At 36.1% G+C, this 22129-nt stretch overlaps 1 protein-coding gene across 1 annotated transcript in view; it reads right to left on the reverse strand.

Annotated features, from left to right (window-relative positions):
• The window catches only part of LOC124615980 (fatty acid synthase-like), a 394674-nt gene that overhangs the window by 247711 nt on the left and 124834 nt on the right, over positions 1-22129 (reverse strand). The window contains exon 10 of the mRNA XM_047144185.1: positions 11113-11343. Within this exon, the coding sequence (XP_047000141.1) occupies positions 11113-11343 (231 nt within the window). The remainder of the gene's footprint in view (positions 1-11112; positions 11344-22129) is intronic.

A 22129-nucleotide genomic window follows, 5' to 3' on the forward strand; every position in this document is an offset into this window, starting at 1 on the left:
CTTGCTCAATATGCAGATTGAATAACATCGGGGAGAGGCTACAACCCTGTCTCACTCCCTTCCCAACCACTGCTTCCATTTCATGTGCCTTGACTCTTATAACTGCCATCTGATTTCTGTACAAATTGTAAATAGCCTTTCGCTCCCTGTATTTTACCCCTGCCATCTTTAGAATTTGAAAGAGAGTATTCCAGTCAAGATTGTCAAAAGCTTTCTCTAAGTCTACAAATGCTAGAAACATAGGTTTGCATTTCCTTAATCTTTCTTCTAGGATAAGTCGTAAGGTCAGTATTGCATCACGTGTTCCAACATTTCTACGGAATCCAAACTGATCTTCCCTGAGGTCGGCTTCAACCAGTTTTTCCATTCGTCTGTAAATAATTCGTGTTAGTATTTTGCAGCTGTGACTTATTAAACTGATAGTTCGGTAATTTTCACATCTGTCAACACCTGCTTTCTTTGGGATTGGAATTATTATATTCTTCTTGAAGTCTGAGGGTATTTTGCCTGTCTCGTACATCTTGATCATGAGATGGTAGAGGTTTGTCAGGACTGGCTCTCCCAAGGCCGTCAGTAGTTCTAATGGAACGTTGTCTACTCCCAGGGCCTTGTTTCAACTCAGGTCTTTCAGTGCTCTGTCAAACTCTTCACGCAGTATCGTATCTCCCATTTCATCTTCTTCTACATCCTCTTCTATTTCCATAATATTGCCTTCAAGTACATTGCCCCTGTATAGACCCTCTATCCTGTATACTCCTTCCACCTTTCTGCTTTCCCCTCTTTGCTTAGAACTGGGTTTCTATCTGAACTCTTGATATTCATGGAGGTGGCTCTCTTTCCTCCAAAGGCCTCTCTAATTTTCCTGTAGACTGTATCTATCTTACCCCTAGTGAGATAAGCCTCCACATCCTTACATTTGTCCTCTAGCCATCTCTGCTTAGCCATTTTGCACTTCCTGTTGATCTCATTTTTGAGACATTTGTATTCCTTTTTGCCTGCTTCATTTACTGCATTTTTATATTTTCTCCTTTCATCAATTAAATTCAATATTTCTTCTGTTACCCAAGGATTTCTACTAGCCCTCGTCTTTTTACCTACTTGATCTTCTGCTGCCTTCACTACTTCATCCCTCAGAGCTACCCATTCTTCTTCTACTGTATTTCTTTCCCCCATTCCTGTCAATTGTTCCCTTACGCTCTCCCTGAAACTCTGTACAACCTCTGGTTTAGTCAGTTTATCCAGGTCCCATCTCGTTAAATTCCCACCTTTTTGCAGTTTCTTCAGTTTTAATCTACAGTTCATAACCAATAGATTGTGGTCAGGGTCCACATCTGCCCCTGGAAATGTCCTACAATTTAAAACCTTGTTCCTAAATCTCTGTCTTACCATTATATAATCTATCTGATACCTTTTAGTATCTCCACGATTCTTCCATGTATAGCTAACTGAAGATAAAATGGTAATGTTTTCTGTACATGCAGCACACTGAAGAAATCTTCCATTATAAAAAAAAGTTGGTATATAGTGTATCAGACATTGCAGTTTCATCCTATAGCCTCAACGGGAACTACACCTCATACCCTGACATTCCCTTGCAGGGTTACCGAAAGCTGAATTCTATATTAGACTGAAGGAAATCCAAGGTGAATGAAATATCTGCATACTAGATGTTGTTGTTAGCAATTAGGCAAATTAGAAGAACAACTATGAGAAAAATTTCTGGTATATTAAGAAAACCAGAAGCAGTAAGTAAACAATAAGCAAAGTACAAAAGATATTTTTGGACACAAAGTGTGTGCCCATTTATACCAGACCTGTCCCAAAATATCTGTTGTATTTTACTTATTGTTTACTTACTGTTTCTGTGTTTCTTAATACACCAAAAGTTTTTCTCATAGATTTTCTCTCTAATGCCACAATGGCCAAAAATTTGTGTCATGTCATTACATGTTGCTTATTACTGCTTATGCATGTTCTTGACTGCTATCATACTCCAAAATGAAATTTTCTCTCTGTAGCAGAGTGTGCACTGGTATGAAACTTCCTGACAGATTAAAACTGTGTTTCTGACCTACCCAAACTCAGCAACTTTGCCTTTCATGGGAAAATAAACTATCAACTAAGCTACCCAAGCATGACTTACGATCTATCCTCACAGTTCACAGAAGCTCTCCTATGAAACTTGTGGGACTAGCTCTCCTCGGAGAACAGATGATATAATAGTCACCGTAAGACTTTTCTTAGCCTTTTTGGCGCTAGGATGGTAAGTGTTTGAACTCCAAGGCAAAGCAAACTTATTTTAAAACCTAAATCTATGCTTAACTTCTTCATCACGCCAGATCTCTTGACTGAAATGAACTCATCACTCTGCTGCAGCATGAAAATTTCGTTCTGGTAGCATTCTCAAAGCTGTGGCTTTTCCATGTCTCCACAATACATTTTCTTCCAGGATTCTAGTCTTGCAAGTTTTAAGAATAAGTTCTGTGAAGTTTGAAAGGTGCCAGATGATGTACTGGTGGAAGTAAAGCCATAAGGACAGGTCATGAGTCATCCTTTGGAGGTCATTTGGTAGAGCACTTGCCTATGAAAGGCAGAGAGGTCCTGAGTTCAGGTCTTGATCTGCTAGGAAGTTCCGTATCAGTGGCCACTCTGCTGCAGAGTGAAAATTTCATTCTGAAATATGAGAGCAGTCAAGGGCATGCATGAACATTAACAAACAACATATAGTGACATGACGCAGTTTCTTTGCCACTGTAGCATTGCTACCTTGCCTCCAGTGTCAATAAACTAGGTTGTAAAATTCAAAATTCTTCTTAAAACAATACAAGTATGGAAATCTGCTTGTGGCCCCTGTCTGGCCACTACAAAAAGATTAAAAAGAAAGTATTTCATAGGTGTTTTAATACTAAAATCATGACATGATACTTTGAGTGACAGTTGTCTTGGTAGCTTCCAAAGATAGTAAAAAATGATACCTTCATTACAATGTATGCAGATGACACTTCAGGCCTTTGTTGGGGAAAAGATATTCTTAATCTCAGCATAGAGGTAAAAAAATTTATAGATAATGCAAAGGAAAAGTTTGAAAATGACAATCTAAAAGTCAACTTACAAAAAAACAAATATAATCCCCTTCAATGTTGGTGATTTGCAAACTTGTATAGATTCTCAAGATAGTAATATCGTAGGGAAAATCTGCAGCGAGTGTAAATTCCTAGGTATATGCATAGATAGCAAACTACTATGGACACAAAAAATTGACAATGTATGTGCAAGGCTATCATCAGGCCAGTATGTTTTAAGAAGAATAGCTCCATATGTCAATACCCAAACAATGAGGATGATGTATTTTGGTTTAATACATCCATTTCTAGCATATGGTCTTGCACCAGGGGGGGGGGCTTCCAAAACTCATGTAGATCGAGTATTTAAACTCCAGAAAAAAGCCTTGAGAATATTAGGCAAAAAAGATGCTAGAACGTCATGTAAGGAATTGTTTATAGAATTTAAAATTCTGACTATCTATTCACTGTATATGTTTGAAACAATAGTATTAACTGTAGAAGACAAGAAATATACCTGTCGTAATGCAGAAATTCATGATCGCAATACTAGACAAGTACAAAATTACCATATGATACACAGAAGACTGAAAAAAAAACTGCAAACAGTCCATATATTAATGGAGCAAAATACTTCAATGCACTGCCAAATGAACTGAAGGTAATAACTGGAGAGACCTTCAAAAAACATCTAAAATCATGGCTCACTGAGAAGTGCTTCTATAGCCTACTGTAGAAACTAAAATCTAAAGTATTATTATGTCAAATAATTTGGACTACCCCCCCCCCCCCCCACCCCCATGAACCATGGACCTTGTCATTTCATTGGTGGGGTGGCTTACGTGCCTCAACGATACAGATAGCCGCACCGTCGGTGCAACAACAATGGAGGGGTATCTGTTGAGATGCCAGACAAATGTGTGGTTCCTGAAGAGGGGCAGCAGCCTTTTCAGTAGTTGCAGGGGCAACAGTCTGGATGATTGACTGATCTGACCCTGTAACACTAACCAAAACGGCCTTGCTGTTGTGGTACTGCGAACGGCTGAAAGCAAGGGGAAATTACAGCCGTAATTTTTCCAGAGGGCATGCAGCTTTACTGTATGATTAAATGATGATGGTATCTTCTTGTGCAAAATATTCCGGAGGTAAAATAGTCCCCCATTCGGATCTCCGGGTGGGGACCACTCAAGGGGACGTCGTTATCATGAGAAAGAAAACTGGCGTTCTAAGAATCAGAGTGTGGAATGTCAGATCCCTTAATAGGGCAGGTAGGTTAGAAAATTTAAAAAGGGAAATGGACAGGTTAAAGTTAGATATAGTGGGAATTAGTGAAGTTCGGTGGCAGGAGGAACAAGACTTTTGGTCGGGTGAATACAGGGTTATAAATACACAATCAAATACAGGTAATGCAGGAGTCGGTTTAATAATGAATAAAAAAAAATAGGAGTGTGGGTAAGCTACTACAAACAGCATAGTGAACGCATTATTGTGGCCAAGATAGACACAAAGCCTATGCTTACTACAGTAGTACAAGTTTATATGCCAACTAGCTCTGCAGATGATGAAGAAATTGATGAAATGTATGATGAGATAAAAGAAATTATTCAGGTAGTGAAGGGAGATGAAAATTTAATAGTCATGGGTGACTGGAATTTGACAGTAGGAAAAGGAAGAGAAGGAAACGTAGTAGGTGAATATGGATTGGGGCTAAGAAATGAAAGAGGAAGCCGTCTGGTAGAATTTTGCAAGGAGCATAACTTAATCATAGCTAACACTTGGTTCAAGAATCATGAAAGAAGGTTGTATACATGGAAGAACCCTGGAGATACTAGAAGGTTTCAGATAGATTATATAATGGTAAGACAGTGTTTAAGGAACCAGATTTTAAATTGTAAGACATTTCCAGGGGCAGATGTGGACTCTGGCCCCAGTCTATTGGTTATGAACTGTAGATTAAAACTGAAGAAACTGCAAAAAGGTGGGAATTTACGGAGATGGGACCTGGATAAACTGACTAAACCAGAGGTTGTACAGAGTTTCAGGGAGAGAATAAGGGAACAATTGACAGGAATTGGGGAAAGAAATATGGTAGAAGAAGAATGGGTAGTTTTGAGGAATGAAATAGTGAAGGCAGCAGAGGATCAAGTAGGTAAAAAGACGAAGGCTAGTAGAAATCCTTGGGTAACAAAAAAGATATTGAATTTAATTTAAAAATGCTGTAAATGAAGCAGGCAAAAAGGAATACAAATGTATCAAAAATGAGGAAGTGCAAAATGGCTAAGCAGGGATGGCTAGAGGACAAATGTAAGGATGTAGACGCTTATGTCATGAGGGGTAAGATAGATACTGCCTACAGGAAAATTAAAGAGACCTTAGGAGAAAAGAGAACCACTTGCATGAATATCAAGAGCTGAGAAGGAAACCCAGTTCTAAGAAAGAAGGGAAAGCAGCAAGGTGCAAGGAGTATATACAGGTGCGATGTTCTTGAGGACAATACTATGGAAATGGAAGAGGTGGTAGATGAAGATAAAATGGGAGATATGATACTGCATGAAGAGTTTAACAGAGCACTGAAAGACCTAAGTCAAAAGCAGACCAGCAGAAGGACAGTAGAGGTAGCTATAAGAATCTTATTATTCTTCATCAAAATATCAGAAGTCTCAAAAGTAAATTAGAGTTTTTATCTGTAAATTTAGGGGACATGGACACTGTTGACCGTCCTCATGTTTTATGCCTTACTGAGCATCATGTAACAGTTGGAATTGATGGGCTGCAGCTTGATGGGTATGATCTAGCTACTCATTACTGCAGAACAAGTAAGGAGAAAGGTGGTGCTGTAATTTATATAGACAGTAAAATCATTTATAAATCTTTAGATCTAAGTAAGTATTGTGTAGATCAACATTTTGAAGTTTGCGGGACTGAAATTTCTGCAAAGGACATGTTACTTACTGTGCTTGCAATTTACAGAGCTCCAGCAGGGAAGTTTTGCATCTTTATGAATAAGTTAGAATCTCTTTTGACCAAATTGTTCTCTAAAACTAGAAATTTAATAATTGTAGGTGACTTTAATGTCAACTTCTTAACTGATAACAACCTCAAAACTGACCTGGACCACTTAATGAATTCTTACAACTTGGCTGCGATGGTTACCTGGCCCACTAGAGTTACAGAAAATTGCAAGAGCCTTCTAGATAATATTTTCATTGACAAGAATAGAGTCAACAGTGTTAGTGTGAGCAAAGTAATTTATGGCCTGTCTGACCATGATGGACAACTTCTGAAAGTAAATAACATCAGTTTGTGCAATAAAATCTCCCACACCTATAGGTCCTATAGATGTATAAACACTGAAACTGTGTCTGCCTTTAACGACTATTTGTCACAGATAGATTGGGAGCCAGTGTACAGCACATCAGATGTTAATGATAAATTTAACCTTTTTTTAAATGAATTTATATCTGTATTTGAAATGGCTTTCCCAAAAAAAACTGTCAGAAAGAACAATGAGGTTTCTTCCAGTAAACCATGGATTACTGGAGGTATAAAAATTTCTTGCAGGACTAAGAGGGAGTTACATGCCTCACTAAGAGTATCAAATGATCCCCTTGAAAGGTCTCATTTTAAGTTATATTGTAAAATTTTAAAAAGGGTGATAAACAAATCCAAGAGCCTGTATATTAAGTCTGAAATTGATAAATCTGAGAACAAAATAAAAGCAGTTTGGAATGTTATAAAGAGAGAGTGTGGCAAGAGTAACAAGAATGTTAATACCACAGAGATAAGCTATAAGGATGAGGTTATTCATAATCCTGTAACAGTTTCCAACATATTCAACAATCACTTCATAACTGCAGCAGAACAAGTAGGTTGTAACGGTTCCTTAAATGCTGCTACGCATTTATTACACAGAACTAACCCTAACACGTATGACCCAATTTGTATTGCCCCAGTTACTATTACTGAAGTTAAAAATACCATCAAGGCCTTAAAAAATAAAAATTCCACTGGTATTGACAACATTTCACCAAAAATACTGAAGCATTGTAGTGACCACATATGTCAAGTCCTGTGTCACATTTTTAATGAGTCTATCCAGCAAGGTGTTGTCCCAGAGAGATTAAAGCTTGCCGTTGTGAAACCACTTTTCAAGAAGGGTGACAAAACTAATTTATCTAACTACCATCCAATATCACTACTAAGTAGTTTCTCAAAAGTATTAGAGAAACTAATGTATACAAGAATTGTAGAACATCTTAACAGCCACAACATACTCAATAGAAACCAGTTTGGTTTCCAAAAAGGTAGATCAACTGAGCAGGCTATTTTTTCTCTCACAAATGAAATTCTAGAGTCAATAAATAATAAAATGTCACCTATTGGAATTTTTTGTGACTTGTCTAAGGCCTTTGACTGTGTGGACCACAACATTCTCTTACATAAGGCTAATTTTTATGGCTTGCGAGGTAGCATTGGTAGATGGATAGAATCATATCTGCAAAACAGAAAACAGAAGGTGATAATTAATGGTGCCAATGATAGTCCCATTTCTTCTGATTGGGGCACATTAAAGTGTGGTGTGCCTCAGGGGTCCATCCTAGGACCTTTGCTTTTCCTTATCTTCATCAATGATCTCCCACTTTGCACAGACACCGAGTGTAAATTTACTCTTTTTGCCGATGACACCACTATTCTGCTTGAAAGTCGAACTAACAGTGACCTAGAAAATAAATGTAATGCTGTACTCGTTGACATCCTACACTGGTTTAAGTGCAACGGACTAACTCTAAACATTCAGAAAACTCAGTATATGCAATTTCACACATCTCAACAAGAAAATGAAGTATGCCACTTAAACTGTGGTAACCAAAATATACTACACTGTGAATCATCTAAGTTCTTGGGCATTCTAATTGATGGCAAGCTGAACTGGTCTGAGCATATCTTAGACCTACATAGAAGGCTCAGTGTGGCAACTTATGCTCTGCGTGTAATCACCCCCATTGGTGATGAGGACGCTACTAAAGCTGCCTACTTTGGTTATTTTCATTCTATCATGTCGTATGGCATAATATTTTGGGGCAACAAGCCTTTAGCCAAAAAAATATTTACTGCACAGAAGAGAGCTGTTAGAATCATGAGTGGTGTTCATCCAAGATATTCTTGCAGAAGTCTGTTTCATAAGTTACAAATATTAACACTTACCTCTCAATTCATATTTTCTTTGATGATTTTTGTTTCTAACAACCTATCTCTTTTTAAAACTAATAGTGAATGTCATGATCATAATACTAGGTCTAAAAATGATCTACACAGGGATCTGAAACATTTAAGTCTTGTTCAGAAAGGTGTTCATTATTCAGCCACAAAAATTTTCAACTCCCTTCCGTCAGGTATTAAAGATCACATTAATGTCTTACCTACTTTTAAATGTAAATTGAGAGAATACCTAATGGTAAATTCCTTCTATTCTCTTGATGAGTATCTACAGATAAAGCAATGATTTTTTATACTGATAAAAATTTGTTTGCTATAGATCACATTAACTGTTTAATTTGGAAAATGTACTATATTTCCTTTTTAGGTATTGTTTTATATTACTTGAGCTATACCTTTGATTTGATTTTAACCTACAAACTTATTCATAATCTTATGGTACATTTTTGTCATTTTATATATGTGTATTATTTGTTTAATTTGGAAAATGTACTATATTTCCTTTTTAGGTATTGTTTTATATTACTTGAGCTATACCTTTGATTTGATTTTAACCTACAAACTTATTCATAATCTTATGGTACATTTTTGTCATTTTATATATGTGTATTATATCTGTTGTATGTAATCATGACTCATTCCACATCCTTGTGATTTATCACAATACGGATTAATTGAATACGAAATAAATAAATAAATAAATAAATAAAATAAATAAAACAAGACTCAGGGAGTAGACAACAGCCCATTAGAACTACTGACAGCCTTGGGAGAGCCAGTCCTGACTCTACCATCTGGTGAGCAAGATGTATGAGACAGGCAAAATTCCTTCAGACTTCAAGAAGAACATAATAATTCAATTCCCAAAGAAAGCAGGTGTTGAAAGATGTGAAAATTACTGAACTATCAGTTCAGTAAGTCACAGCCGCAGAATACTAACGCGAATTCTTTACAGACAAATGGAAAATCTGGTAGAAGCCGACATCGGGGAGGATCAGTTCGGATTCCGTAGAAATGTTGGAACACGTGAGGCAATACTGACCCTATGACTTATCTTAGAAGAAAGATTAAGGAAAGGCAAACCTACGTTTCTAGCATTTGTAGACTTAGAGAAAGCCTTTGACAATGATGACTGGAATACTCTCTTTCAAATTCTGAAGGTGGCAGGGGTAAAATACAGGGGGAAAAAGCCAGTTTACAATTTGTACAGAAAGCAGATGGCAGTTATAAGTGTTGAGGGGCATGAAAGGGAAGCAGTGGTTGGGAACGGAGGAAGCAGGGTTGTATCCTATCTCTGATGTTATTCACTCTGTATATTGAGCAAGCAGTAAAGGAAACAAAAGAAAACTTCAGAGTAGGACTCAAAATCCATGTAGTAGAAATAAAAACTTTGAGGTTTGCCGATGACATTGTAATTCTGTCAGAGACAGTAAAGGAACTGGAACAGCAGTTGAACGGAATGCACAGTGTCTTGAAAGGAAGATATAAGATGAAATTCAAAAAAAGCAAAACAAGGATAATGGAATGTAGTCGAATTAATTTGGGTGATGCTGAGGGAGTTAATTAGGAAATGGGACACTTAAAGTAGTGAATGAGTTTGCTATTTGGGGAGCAAAATAACTGATGATGGTCACAGAAGAGAGCATATAAAATTAGAATGACAATGGTGAGGAAAGCATTTCTGAAGAAGAGAAATTTGTTGACTTCGAGTATAGATTTAAGTGTCATGAAGTCGATTCTGAAAGTATTAGTATGGAGTGCAGCCATGTATGGAAGTGAAACATGGACAATAAATAGTTTGGACAGGAAGAGAATAGAAGTTTTTGAAATGTGGTGCTACAGAAGAATGCTGAAGATTAGATGGGTAGATCACATAGCTAATGAGGAGGTATTGAATAGAATTGGGGAGAAGAGGAGTTTGTGGCACAACGTGACTAGAAGAAGGGATTGGTTGGTAGGAAATGTTCTGAGGCATCAAGGGATCACTAATTTAGTACTGGAGGACAGCGTGGAGGGTAAAACTCATAGAGGGAGACCAAGAGATGAATACACTAAGCAGAATACCTACAGAAGGATGTAGGCTGCAGTAGCTACTGGGATATGAAGAAGCTTGCACAGGATAGATTAGCATGGAGAGATGCATCAAACCAGTTTCAGGACTGAAGACCACAACAACAACAACAATTTGGACTACATTCTTAAGTTCCTATTATAAAGTAAAATTAGATTGTATACTGTTGTGTTGGACTACCAATTGCTATGCATGTAATTACATGTTTCACACAAATAAATTACAAATTGCAAATTATTGAGAAACAAATGTTGAGATCAGTCCATGTGGATGAATTTGTTACCCTGATAAGTGTTATCTAAGAATACATTCTTAATAAAACTATTTGAATCTTACAATATTATAAAAAGGATAATTGTTATTTGCCATATAGAAGAGATGCTGAGTAACAGATAAGAACAACAAAAAACTGTCAGAAAGTGAACTATCAGCCAACAAGGCCTTTGTTGAAAATGGAAAAAACAGACACACACACACACACACACACACACACACACACACACACACACACACACACACAAACACAAATGCATTTCACTCACCCAACATGTGTGAGTGAGTTAAGTTTGCTTTTGTGTATGTGTGTCCGTGTGTGTGTTGTCTATTTTCAATGAAGGCCTTGTTGGCTGAAAGCTCATTTTCTGACTGTATTTTTGCTGTGCCTATTTGTGACTCAGCATCTCCTCTATATGGTGAGTTGCAACTACCCTTTTCAGAATATTGTTACATTCCATCCTGGATTTACCATTATTTAAGCCTTACCTGTATGGCAGCAATCCCAACAAAACAGTTGACAATATTGTCAAATACTGATTCATCTGCTGTTGTTATTATATTGATTAAATCAATACCCAGTGGTTCTAGTGTTGCATGACACTTCCTAATTGATTCTGCAAATATAGGCAACTTCATCAGTTGTGAACCCATCTGTGCCCACTGGCTGCCCATTCCAGAGAATATGAACCAGACAGGACGATTTGCTGTTGTACAGAACTGAAAAAAGAGATAAGTGACAAATACAGGTATTTCAACAATATATTCAACAAATTGCAAGTATAATCCACACAAAGTCATTCTTGTTTGAATAACAGTTGTTGATAAATCTAAGAGTATTAATATTTCTTTGCAGTGTAACAAGACATTCTAGAATTTTCTGCAATAAGAAAAACTGAAGTAATAAACTAAAGGCATTTTGGTCATGGATGAAGAGGATTTTTTAATGACATAAAAGGCATCAAGATTTGCTTATACAAAACAAACAAACTACTACTGCAAATTTTTCTTGCCCTAAAAGATCCAAAACTGCTGGTCTCACCCTGAAAGAGGAATTCTTCACAGAGGTATAGAGAAAGTAAAGCAAGTAGATACTCTGTTCTATAGATATATTTGTGCATGGGGATATTCAGCTCTTTGCATAGTTGGCTAATGATGCAAAAGACACTGATAACAGCTCACAGTAGTTTCATTGGTCATAAAAAGTTTGATCTTACCGCCCATAGAGACATACAACAGATTTTCTGCAAGGTATTGAAATCTTGTGTAAGCTATTAAACCATTATCAGAATCATTCAATTTAATATTTTCTGAAAGATTTACAGCAGTAAAATCAATTTATAGAACGGTGAATATTGAAATATCCATTACTTAGAGAACTGTCATACTGCTTAAAGACATCAGATTAGTAAAGCAAAGCAGACTTTGCTGATAAATACGTACTGTGTTCCAGGCCTTATGCTGGGGTGAAGTTAATTGTTTTCCTTTGTTCAGGTGTTGGGTCCATGGGCAATAAGGTTACAAGGAGCAACTACTTGCTATTAATATATTCTGCCTACAATTCCATAGGTTCACGGGCTAGAGTTGCTTATTCACTACACATGAGCAGAGCTACTTGTGCTTTCAATAGCATCTCAAATTATTCATACATGTATGAAATTAGGAATCCAACTGATGGCTGAAACAAATGCACCTGAAGCATGTGCTTCTGATACAAAGCTCATCAGAGAGGAAAATATGTCAAAGAAAAAGAGTTGAAGTATTGCTGAGGAACAATTAATTAGTTGTGTAGAAAGATGGAGATGATTCCATGGTCAAGTAGAAGAGAGTACAAGAATGTAGTGCATGAAATGGGGCATTTTTCAGGCAGAAGAGACGTGACAATAAAGAAACTTTCCAACAGATTAAAACTGCGTGCTGAAATGGGACTTGAGGGAACCTTGCCTTTTGCAGGTGATATCCTTACCAACTGAATTATCAACACATTACCACTCTTCTGTGTCTTACAAAGGTGTTAACAATTTGGGGCAGAGATATTAACAGTATCCAAGTCAGTGCCTTTGTATCACATTCATGTGAGGTGCCAGCTCTAAGTAAACTGGGCACACATTCTGGCAAGCAGACAATAGCCGTACGCATTCTCTGGCATGCACCTCTAAGGACTCATGCAGATCATCAAGCCATCACTTGCTGTCAGTGCATGAAGCCATCAATCATATGCCTTTATAGTTTCAGTACCACAACTTTACATTACTCTCTTGGACTACACTCAAAGAATTCTCTCTGGTGCTGTGGATTTTGTTCACAACAACTTTTGATTCTGCATTTTGGTTCTTCAGCCAATTTTGATTCTGGTTTGGTTACTTTACCAATCGACATCAGCACTCACTGGTCTGCATCCATCTCTGGCATTTTCTGCCACTGTTGTTTCAGTGCTTTAGCCTGTGGGTTCTACAACTTTGTTTGTTCCTTTAGACGAGTCACCACGTGCAAGTGTAAAGTTGTGCCAAGTCCTCACAACCTCAGTAGCTATGGCTGATTGGAGCTTTGCCTGGGATACAGAAGAGAGGTACTACTAAATCTGAAGTTGTGAGAACAGGTCATGAGTCTTGCCTTGGTGGTAACGATAAAAATACTCTACAGTTAAGAGGTTATCTTGAAGTGAAACCAGGAGGAAACTAAACTGGATACAAAGTTTGCACATGAAGATAAACAGGAACATTAACTTTCAGCTGCCCTTTCAGCATTCATGTGTATTACCTCCATTTGATTCTTGTTTTCAAAGAGAGACTTCTCATGAATATCAATTCCAATTTGTCACCTATTTTTTTCTCTCTTCTTGCTATATTCCTTCTGAATCTGCCTCCCTCTTCCTCCTGATCTATGTTTACATTGTACATATTCTCCAGAAGCCATTGCACATGGCTGGATCAAGAACACTTCTTTCAGTCACTGCAAACTCACTTTCCAGATCTATTTGTGCAAAGACAGAGAAATAATGATGTTCTCCAAGAATGCTCCAGTCTCTCTTACCATATCCTTATGGTCCATGTGTCAAGTGCATGAGTCATACAACAATATTATTCCATAAGAAATGTGAAATATTTCTTTGTTAAATTTATTCTTACATGAGGAGATCATTGTCTTACTTCTAATAATTACCATTTTAAGTTCCTGGGGGACCTCCAAATTAGCTTTTTGAACAAACTAAAACATTGTATTCCTTCCTTAATTGCATATTTATTAATACCTTTAGCTTTTTCTTCATATTAACAATGTAAGACTAGCAAATACTGAAGCAAGAATTCAAATAAACTATATGAGATTCTAGTGCAAAGCCATCTCCACAGATGTACTACACCTAGTGGTAGACTTCTCTCAATAAACTGAAGTTATCTATCTATCCCTCTTGCATACAATTTCACACACTGTAACACCTCATGTCACTTCATGGCTGTGTGGCTTGATCAACATGCACAATCATTTTAATCAGAGTTTTGAAATCAACCACAAAGGAACTATTTCATATCAATATTTTACACAAATGTAAAATTTAAAAGATATATTTCCCTCAGCCTGTTCACAATTTCAGTTTATGACTTTATCAAGATGATGAATTAAAATTCTCTTTTTTTTTTCTTTAATATAAACTCAGTCACACTTTAGTCTTCATTAGAGTCATACCAAAAATCACACACACTATACTATATTGAGCCCTGCAGGTCAATTTGATAACTTTATTGTTTTGTAGCTGTGTCTGACTAGGATGTATTGCACGACTGCTTCCCTTACTTTATTGCAACACATTTTATTTTTTATGACACCAAAAAGTCCTGGATGGGATGTATATAATGTATTTGTTGCTGGAGCTGTGGAGCTTTGTGGGCACAAAATGTAATTACAGAACAAATTTATTGTATATGTTTACAGCAAAAAAGGCTAAACAGAGCTGAGTCAAAGCTCACAACACAAACAAAGCCAAAGGAGAACTAGCCAAACTTAGGAGCACCTATGAATAACAAAGCAAGTACATAAATCTTACCATGCCCTCTTGATTTTTACACCCATGATACAAATGAAAAACAAAGTGTTAAATTCAGGATTTTGAACTCAAAGACCAAATCTTCAACACAACTATCATGCTTTGGTGCAGGAAGTAGTTCTGTCAGCACAGTTATTAATGTGTTGTCTGCTGGCACATATTTTAATTACATTGGGTACAAAGACGAATAGAAAATTTTCTGTAAATATGAGTGAAAAGTGGGTTGTATGCTAACTTTTCAGAAGACTGATTGTAGATGAACATCGAGATGTTTGAAAGCTCCCTTGACCACATTTCTTTCACAAATTTTGACAGGTGACTCGCTTTCTTTGCTGTTCATGGATAGGCTCACAAAATCATCTTCTGGTGATAAAACGGCAATGACTCTCTGCAGTCTCAAACACCATGAGATCACTGCTCCGCGAAAGGTGAATTTATATCCTGTATGTGATCTCACTTCAGTTTTGAAATTTCCCTAAACAGCATCTGTAAAATCTAAGATTCCCTCCTTAATATTGACATTTGTCTGCTTCTTGTCACTCATTGCCTTGAGGTATTTCTGAATTCATTTTTAACAGCTTGCCTATACTGCTATTTTTATCATACTGGCTTAACTTGTTAACTGCATAAGAAGTGCCAGATCAAGTTGAAATGTAGTAAAGTGGTAGTAATGCTGTTTGCTATTATTTCATTTCTTTACATAAACAATTTTTTTCTCTTAATTATTTGATGATAGAAGATCTAACACATTTACTTAAAATGTCAAAATTCCTATTTAAGCAGTACTTTATCAAAATTCATAGTTCATTAAATTATTTAAGTGTTGGTAATCCCAGTGCCATTTTTTCACATAAAACATTTTCTTAAAGATAAAATCTTTAATTGAAATTGTTCTCATGCCATGCAATAATGAAAATGTGGTGAGCAAATAACTGTTTATTCATACCCCTAATTTTACTCTTACAAGTAACCAGTTTACTTTTTCTGAAAATTCACTAACTTAGAAATCATTCATATTTAGAGTTTTGACCCACCTGAAATTTATTTTTTTATTTGAGCTTTTAAGCTTGTTTGTTTCCCAGATTGGACATTAGACTTTTGCTGTCTAATTTTTCTGATCCAGATAGTACATTTGATAATCCAAATAAGCCACTAACTAAGAAGTTGAATGAATTAGAGAAACTAAGAACCTGAGAATTTTATTTGGAAATAATTTAACACCACATAGCTAAACATAGTAATAAACAAATAGTTCATCTAATTTTAATAGTTTCATAATTATTTAACATACAGTTAAACAAAGTCAGTACTGGAATCAACAAAGTAATGCGTCTAATAAATTTGACTGTTATACTGGTACAAAGTAAAATATAATTACCAATTTCACAAATTAGCATTAAGCCAGTTTATATACCTCATTAGACAGCATGTCAGCAGCCTGCTCTTGGTTATCACCCAGGTAACACCTCTCTGACTAAATTTGCCTTAACATCTTGGCATCAGAGTCTGCATCTAACTACCAACTGGTTAATACCTCAATGTCAAAATTGCTCAACCAATATTTCCTTCTCAAAGGGCATGTAAAAGTTGATCCTGTGTTTAATGTATGTGTGACTCATTCTCAGAACTATGCATAACTGACTATTTTTTATTATGAACTGTGATCTGTGGAAGGTTGTTGCATATAGACACGAATCTTTTGTTTGTTATTAACTGCTTACGAAATATGTTGCCACTGACATGGATCACAAAGTGCATATGTTACCCTGGTATTTGTGAAATATTAACATTATGAAAAATTTGTGTTGACAATAATAAATATCCAAACAAGTCAAATTTACTCAGTGGTGTTATGTCCATTATTGTTCAATTTAGTAACAAACCCAAACAGTTTCCAGCGTAAGACTACAAGACTAAGATACTTCTGAGGAACTTCAGTCATTGGCTGGGTTAGTAACATTACAAATCAGCTACAGCAATGTTCATCAGAATACCAACCAATTCCCTGAATGGGTATGGTTTTCAACTGGGGCAGCTGTAAGTTTGGTTTGCTTCCAGTAGCCAATAAAACTCTTACCAGGTTGCATTTAATCAATCAGACTTGATTCGACACTCCTCTAATATAGCCACTCTGATATAATGTAATTTAGTTATCTGTAAATTAATGACTCACCTATAGAAGATCAGGGCATGGAGCACAGAAACATGTAACAGAGAACAACATTCACATTAGCTGTCGGGCACTACCTCGTTTTCTAGCAGTTATATACGCACAACCACACAGATACCTAACTGCACATGCAAACTTAGGGGAGTATGTATTTGCATGCCTATGTGATGTGATGTGATGTGTGTGTGTGTGTGTGTGTGTGTGTGTGTGTGTGTGTGTGTGTGTGTGTGTGTGTGTGTGCGCTACTACTAGAAAAAGAGCTAGTGTCAGAAAGCTAGTGTGAATGGTCTTTTCATATATGTATTTCTGCACTCCACACACTGGTCTGCTATAGGTGAGCAGTTGCCTTTCCCTTTCTTTACATATTGCCCCAGTCAGGAATTTCCATTACTGTTATAATTTTTGTTATCTAATTGATCAGCAGTCAACAACTCGTGGTCTTGTGGTAGTGCTCTAGTTTCCCAAGCACGGGTCTCGGTTTCGATTCCTCGCAGGCTCAGGGATTTTCAATGGGCCTGATATGACAGGGTGTTGTTGTGCTGTCTTCATCATCATCATTCATCCCCATTATGGTTGTAGGAAGGCAAACCACCTCCATTAGGACCTTGCCTAGTATGGCGGTGCGGGTCTCCCGCATTGTTCTCCTATGCTCTTTCAAGAAGCATGGGACTTCATTTCCAATTGATCAGCGTCTTTGCCCAGATTATACCACATGCCCCCAAAATTCTTGACATCAAATCTGGAAGATAACTCATACTTTATTTGCTTTTCCTAAATAATTAATCAGATGTGGACACTGTCCTTGACTACACACATGGTATACAAATCCGCATTTATTGGTCACAATTCAACAGATTTTTAGAGTTTCCTTAAACATGGCACACCACTGTCTAATGAAGTCCATAAATAGCTTTTTTCAGTTTACACATATTATCAATAGATTTCGCCTTCTTGACTATATGTTTACCATTCTCAACCTTTTTCAGTCCGGCCATACCAATGCAACCATTAGGAAATGCAGTCTGTAATGGGGCATCCTCCTCTAACATTACCTTTATTCAACAAAAGTAATCGATACCACAAATATTTTCAAATGTTATATAAGTTACCATTATGTCAGCTGTTTAATTAAAAGAATTACATGCGATTTTGTATACAATGTATTATATTTCAGGCTAAAATGTATAAAAAGAAATTATTTTATTAGATAACTACAATCAATATGTATTAACTCTGCATGTTCAGTTAAAATTGCTCTTCTTTTAGAAATATTTGAAATTATAAAACATCTGGTATGCTTAAAATTCCTATTATTAATTGCACAATCTGACGATGTTTATTAAATTTATTTCTGCATTCATTAGCAAAATAATGATATAACTTGGTGAAGAGTATTTTTTTGTCAAGAAAGTTTGTGTACTCTTTCTGTTTTGTAAACTCTTTAGAATATTGTTAGTACTTGCAGAAAGAGTTAGTAGTAGACACGCCTCTGATGTGATCGGATGTGTTTTTATGTTTAGCAATAACAATGTAATTATTGAAAATGAAGTGGCAATTGTAAAGATGGTGGGATATAGAAAAATGTGATATAATAAACACTACTAAAACAGAAATTATGGAGCAGGCTTTACTTAGACATTATCATGTCATTTGTAACCAGTAATGTCAAAAATTTCAGCCTCAAGAACTAATCCATAAACATGATGAACTGGATCTGGTAATGAGAAAAGAAGATAAGTAAAAAGTTTATTTGTAAAATTTACTCCTCTCAAAGCTCATTAAAAGATTATATTTCGAAGAGTGACAGTCAACAGGTGATATGAGGGATGGTAAGATGACAATTGTGGGCATCATCTGGAATCAAATGACTGATAATAAAGTTCTGTCTGTTGCAGAAGAAGGGACAGTGATTTGGGCCATTTGCAGTTTATAATGAATTTCTGATCAAACGAAGAAAGAAGACCAAGAACTGCCCAACAAAGTCGTATCAAGTCACAACTATGACAAGAGATATCAAAAAGGAAAGATAAGTACAAACTGTTTGCGAAATTAATTTGTTTGTGAACTCGTGTGATTGTTTCAAAATGGACAGAGACATAGGAAATAGTGATGTAGAAGTGAAAGCTTTGGGACCCAGTCAGGACATGTTTGAACTGAGTGAAAGCATACTCAGCAAAGAAACAGTAAAAACCAATATTTTACAGTTAACTTTTGCAAAACTAGAGGAAATGGAGAGAGATAACAATAGCAAATTTAGTGCAGTTAATGAGCAGTTAACTAAAATAAGGACCGACAATGATAGCAAATTTACTTCATTACAAGGGCAATTAAATGACCTAAAACCCAAAAACAATAGTGAAATGGGTAGGATACAATATCAAATAGACCATGTAAATGTATATATCAAAAAATTTCAGCAGGTCAGGAAAACTATATTTCCAAAAATCACGTTTCAGAGTTAAAAATCAGTTGTCAAACGGTTTAAAAAGTGTAAATGAAAAATGTTACGTCTTGGAAAACAAATTTATTGTTTCAGAAAATGAGTTAGTTGCCAAATCTGCAAAACAGACAAAGAATGTTAATGACATCTGAGTTGAACAGAAGGCCACAGCAAGAAGAATGGAACATAACTTTAGTAACTTTGATCAAAAAATTTTAAATTTTGAAAACAAAATGCAAACTCGTGTAAATGTTTTAGATCAAAAAATTTCAGCAGTTCAGGAAAATTGTATTCACAAAAATCTTTACACAGACATTGGTATTGTGTGGTCCAACACTCCAACAAAAGTTTTCCGTCAGACAATTTCCATCCAGTGGATTTTCAGCACCATGGTCGAAAGCTGGACAAGGGAGAATTAAAAGTGAACTTTTGAATGGTCCTAATTATAGGAGTAGAGACAGTACTCTGAAAGAATTTTGTAAGAATAAACTTAAGAAATCAACACACCTTGACAAACCATTTGGCGAAATTATATTGACTGATGCACTCAAAAGAAGATTATCAGAAAGGTTGCAGTGGGATTTAGTACCTGGACCTGATGATTATCTTGAACAACTTTTACGATATGTTGAGAAGCTGCATAGGGTAATAGAAAGAAGTATGTACCATAACAATCAGAATGATAAGAGATCACAATGGTAATACAGAATCAGAGATACAGGTAACTTCTATCAGGGTGAAAATGGTAGTAGAGACAGAAATTTTGAAATCAGCAGAATAGGTGTAATGGGGATACTCATGAGGAGTTAATAGAAGAAACAATCATAGAGGTAACTACATGGGAAACAGCAGGCCACCTCAATTAAGGTCCACAGTTTTGGGGCAAGGAAAAAAATAAGCAAAGAACCCCCAGTTTACACTTGCAATTAGATAATAATAACAGTGTTAATAATGTGGCACAGGTATCTGAAGCAGAACAGAAGAAATGTTAATTTCTCATTTATGTTTTGATCAAAAGTTTTGGGGCACTATGTTTAATTATTGTGATGTAGGTATTAATCACAAACCAGAAGGTGAAACTAATGAGAATTTTGACGTAGTATGTACTAATTATTTCTCCTCTTGGCCAGAAAACAGTGTTATTGATGTATGTAAATCAGGTGATGTCTGTACTGGATCCGAAATAAGTTGTATCTTTCACATAGATATGAATGAGAGCTGTCAAATAACTCTCGAGGTTGATAACTCTTGACACTGGTAGCTTATTGCGAATGAATGTCGGTGAGGTAAGTGACTATGATGTTGTTGAGATTTCTGTTGATAATGATGTTGATGAAGTAGTTTCATAAGAATATGATGATGGTGATAATGATAATTATGATGAGTATCAGGTATTTGTGGAGTTTAAGAATAATGAAGTTTCAGAGTTATTTGTGAAAACAGGTAAGGTAAGTGGTGTATGTGATGATGTAAGTCAGAGTCATAGAATACCAGTCCAGCCAAAGCAGTTTTTCATTACTGTCATGCAGAGTATTGATCCAAACAGTAAAAGTGAGTTATCTGCAAGCCTAGAGAATAAATATGAAACTTTTGGGACCAGATTGATGATAAAATAGATAATGTGCATTCTGAAATAAGTTATCTGTGGTTATTCAAAATTTGTATCCAAATTGGTGGAATGAAGTGAAAGAAGATCTAAGGAGGAAGTGTAATTTAGACAATAATGTATTTTGTGTTCCTTCTGTAATAAATGATGATGGTTATGCTATGGAATCTATTCATTGTGTTCAATCTTTACCTGGCAACATGACTAACAAAAACAGTGATATGATACCAGTAAAGTAGATAAAACCCTGTAAAGACAGGGTGGATGTAGCAGTTGATGAAATTGAATTTCATCTTTTACATGAAGTGTCTAAAAATAGAGATCATGATTCAGATTTTGGATGTCCTTACATTAAGACTAACACTGATCAGTGGGAAGGTAACAGTTTGACTGAGATGCAGGTAGCACGATTTGTGGTATATCTGAACGAATTAGAGAAAAGATTAAGTGTTGTTGTTGTGATCTTCATTCCAGAGACTGGTTTGATGCAGCTCTCCATGCTAACCTATCCTGTGCAAGCTTCTTCATCTCCCAGTGCCTATCGCAAACTACATCCTTCTTAATCTGCTTAGTGTATTCATCTCTTGGCCACCCTCTACAATTTTTACCCTCCACAATGCTCTCCAATACTAAATTGGTGATACCTTGATGCCTCAGAACGTATCCTACCAACCAATCCCTTCTTCTAGTCAAGTTGAGCCACAAATTTCTCTTCTCTCCAATTCTATTCAATACCTCCTCATTAGTTATGTGACCTACCCATCTAATCTTCAGCATTTTTCTGTAACACCACATTTCAAAAGCTTCTATTCTCATCTTGTCCAAACTATTTATCTTCCATGTTTCAATTCCACACATGGCTACACTCCATAGAAATACTTTCAGAAACGACTTCCTGACTCTTAAATCTATACCCTGCTGGACCAGTTAACTTACAAGAGGTCATAGGTGTTGGGTAATGTATCAAGGACCTGTTAACAACATCAGTGTTGTGACTATGATTTGTAAATTGTTTGTCAAGACTGCCAAAGACTGTGTTATTTCACATAAACATATGTTTTTTCAAGTAGTGGGCTTGACTACCCAGAACATTATGTAACTTGAAATCAGTATGTATTTTTTATCAATGGTAAATGAATCTTCTGGGGTTTTATGTATATAGGTTAGTTTGTATGGACAATTAGCAAATAGTGTGGAGGACATTTACTAGTATAGACAATATAACAAGATGTATACATGTCTGCTTTC

This window comes from Schistocerca americana, chromosome 5, assembly GCF_021461395.2.
Source record: "Schistocerca americana isolate TAMUIC-IGC-003095 chromosome 5, iqSchAmer2.1, whole genome shotgun sequence".
In the NCBI taxonomy this organism is placed as follows: Eukaryota; Metazoa; Arthropoda; class Insecta; order Orthoptera; family Acrididae; genus Schistocerca; species Schistocerca americana.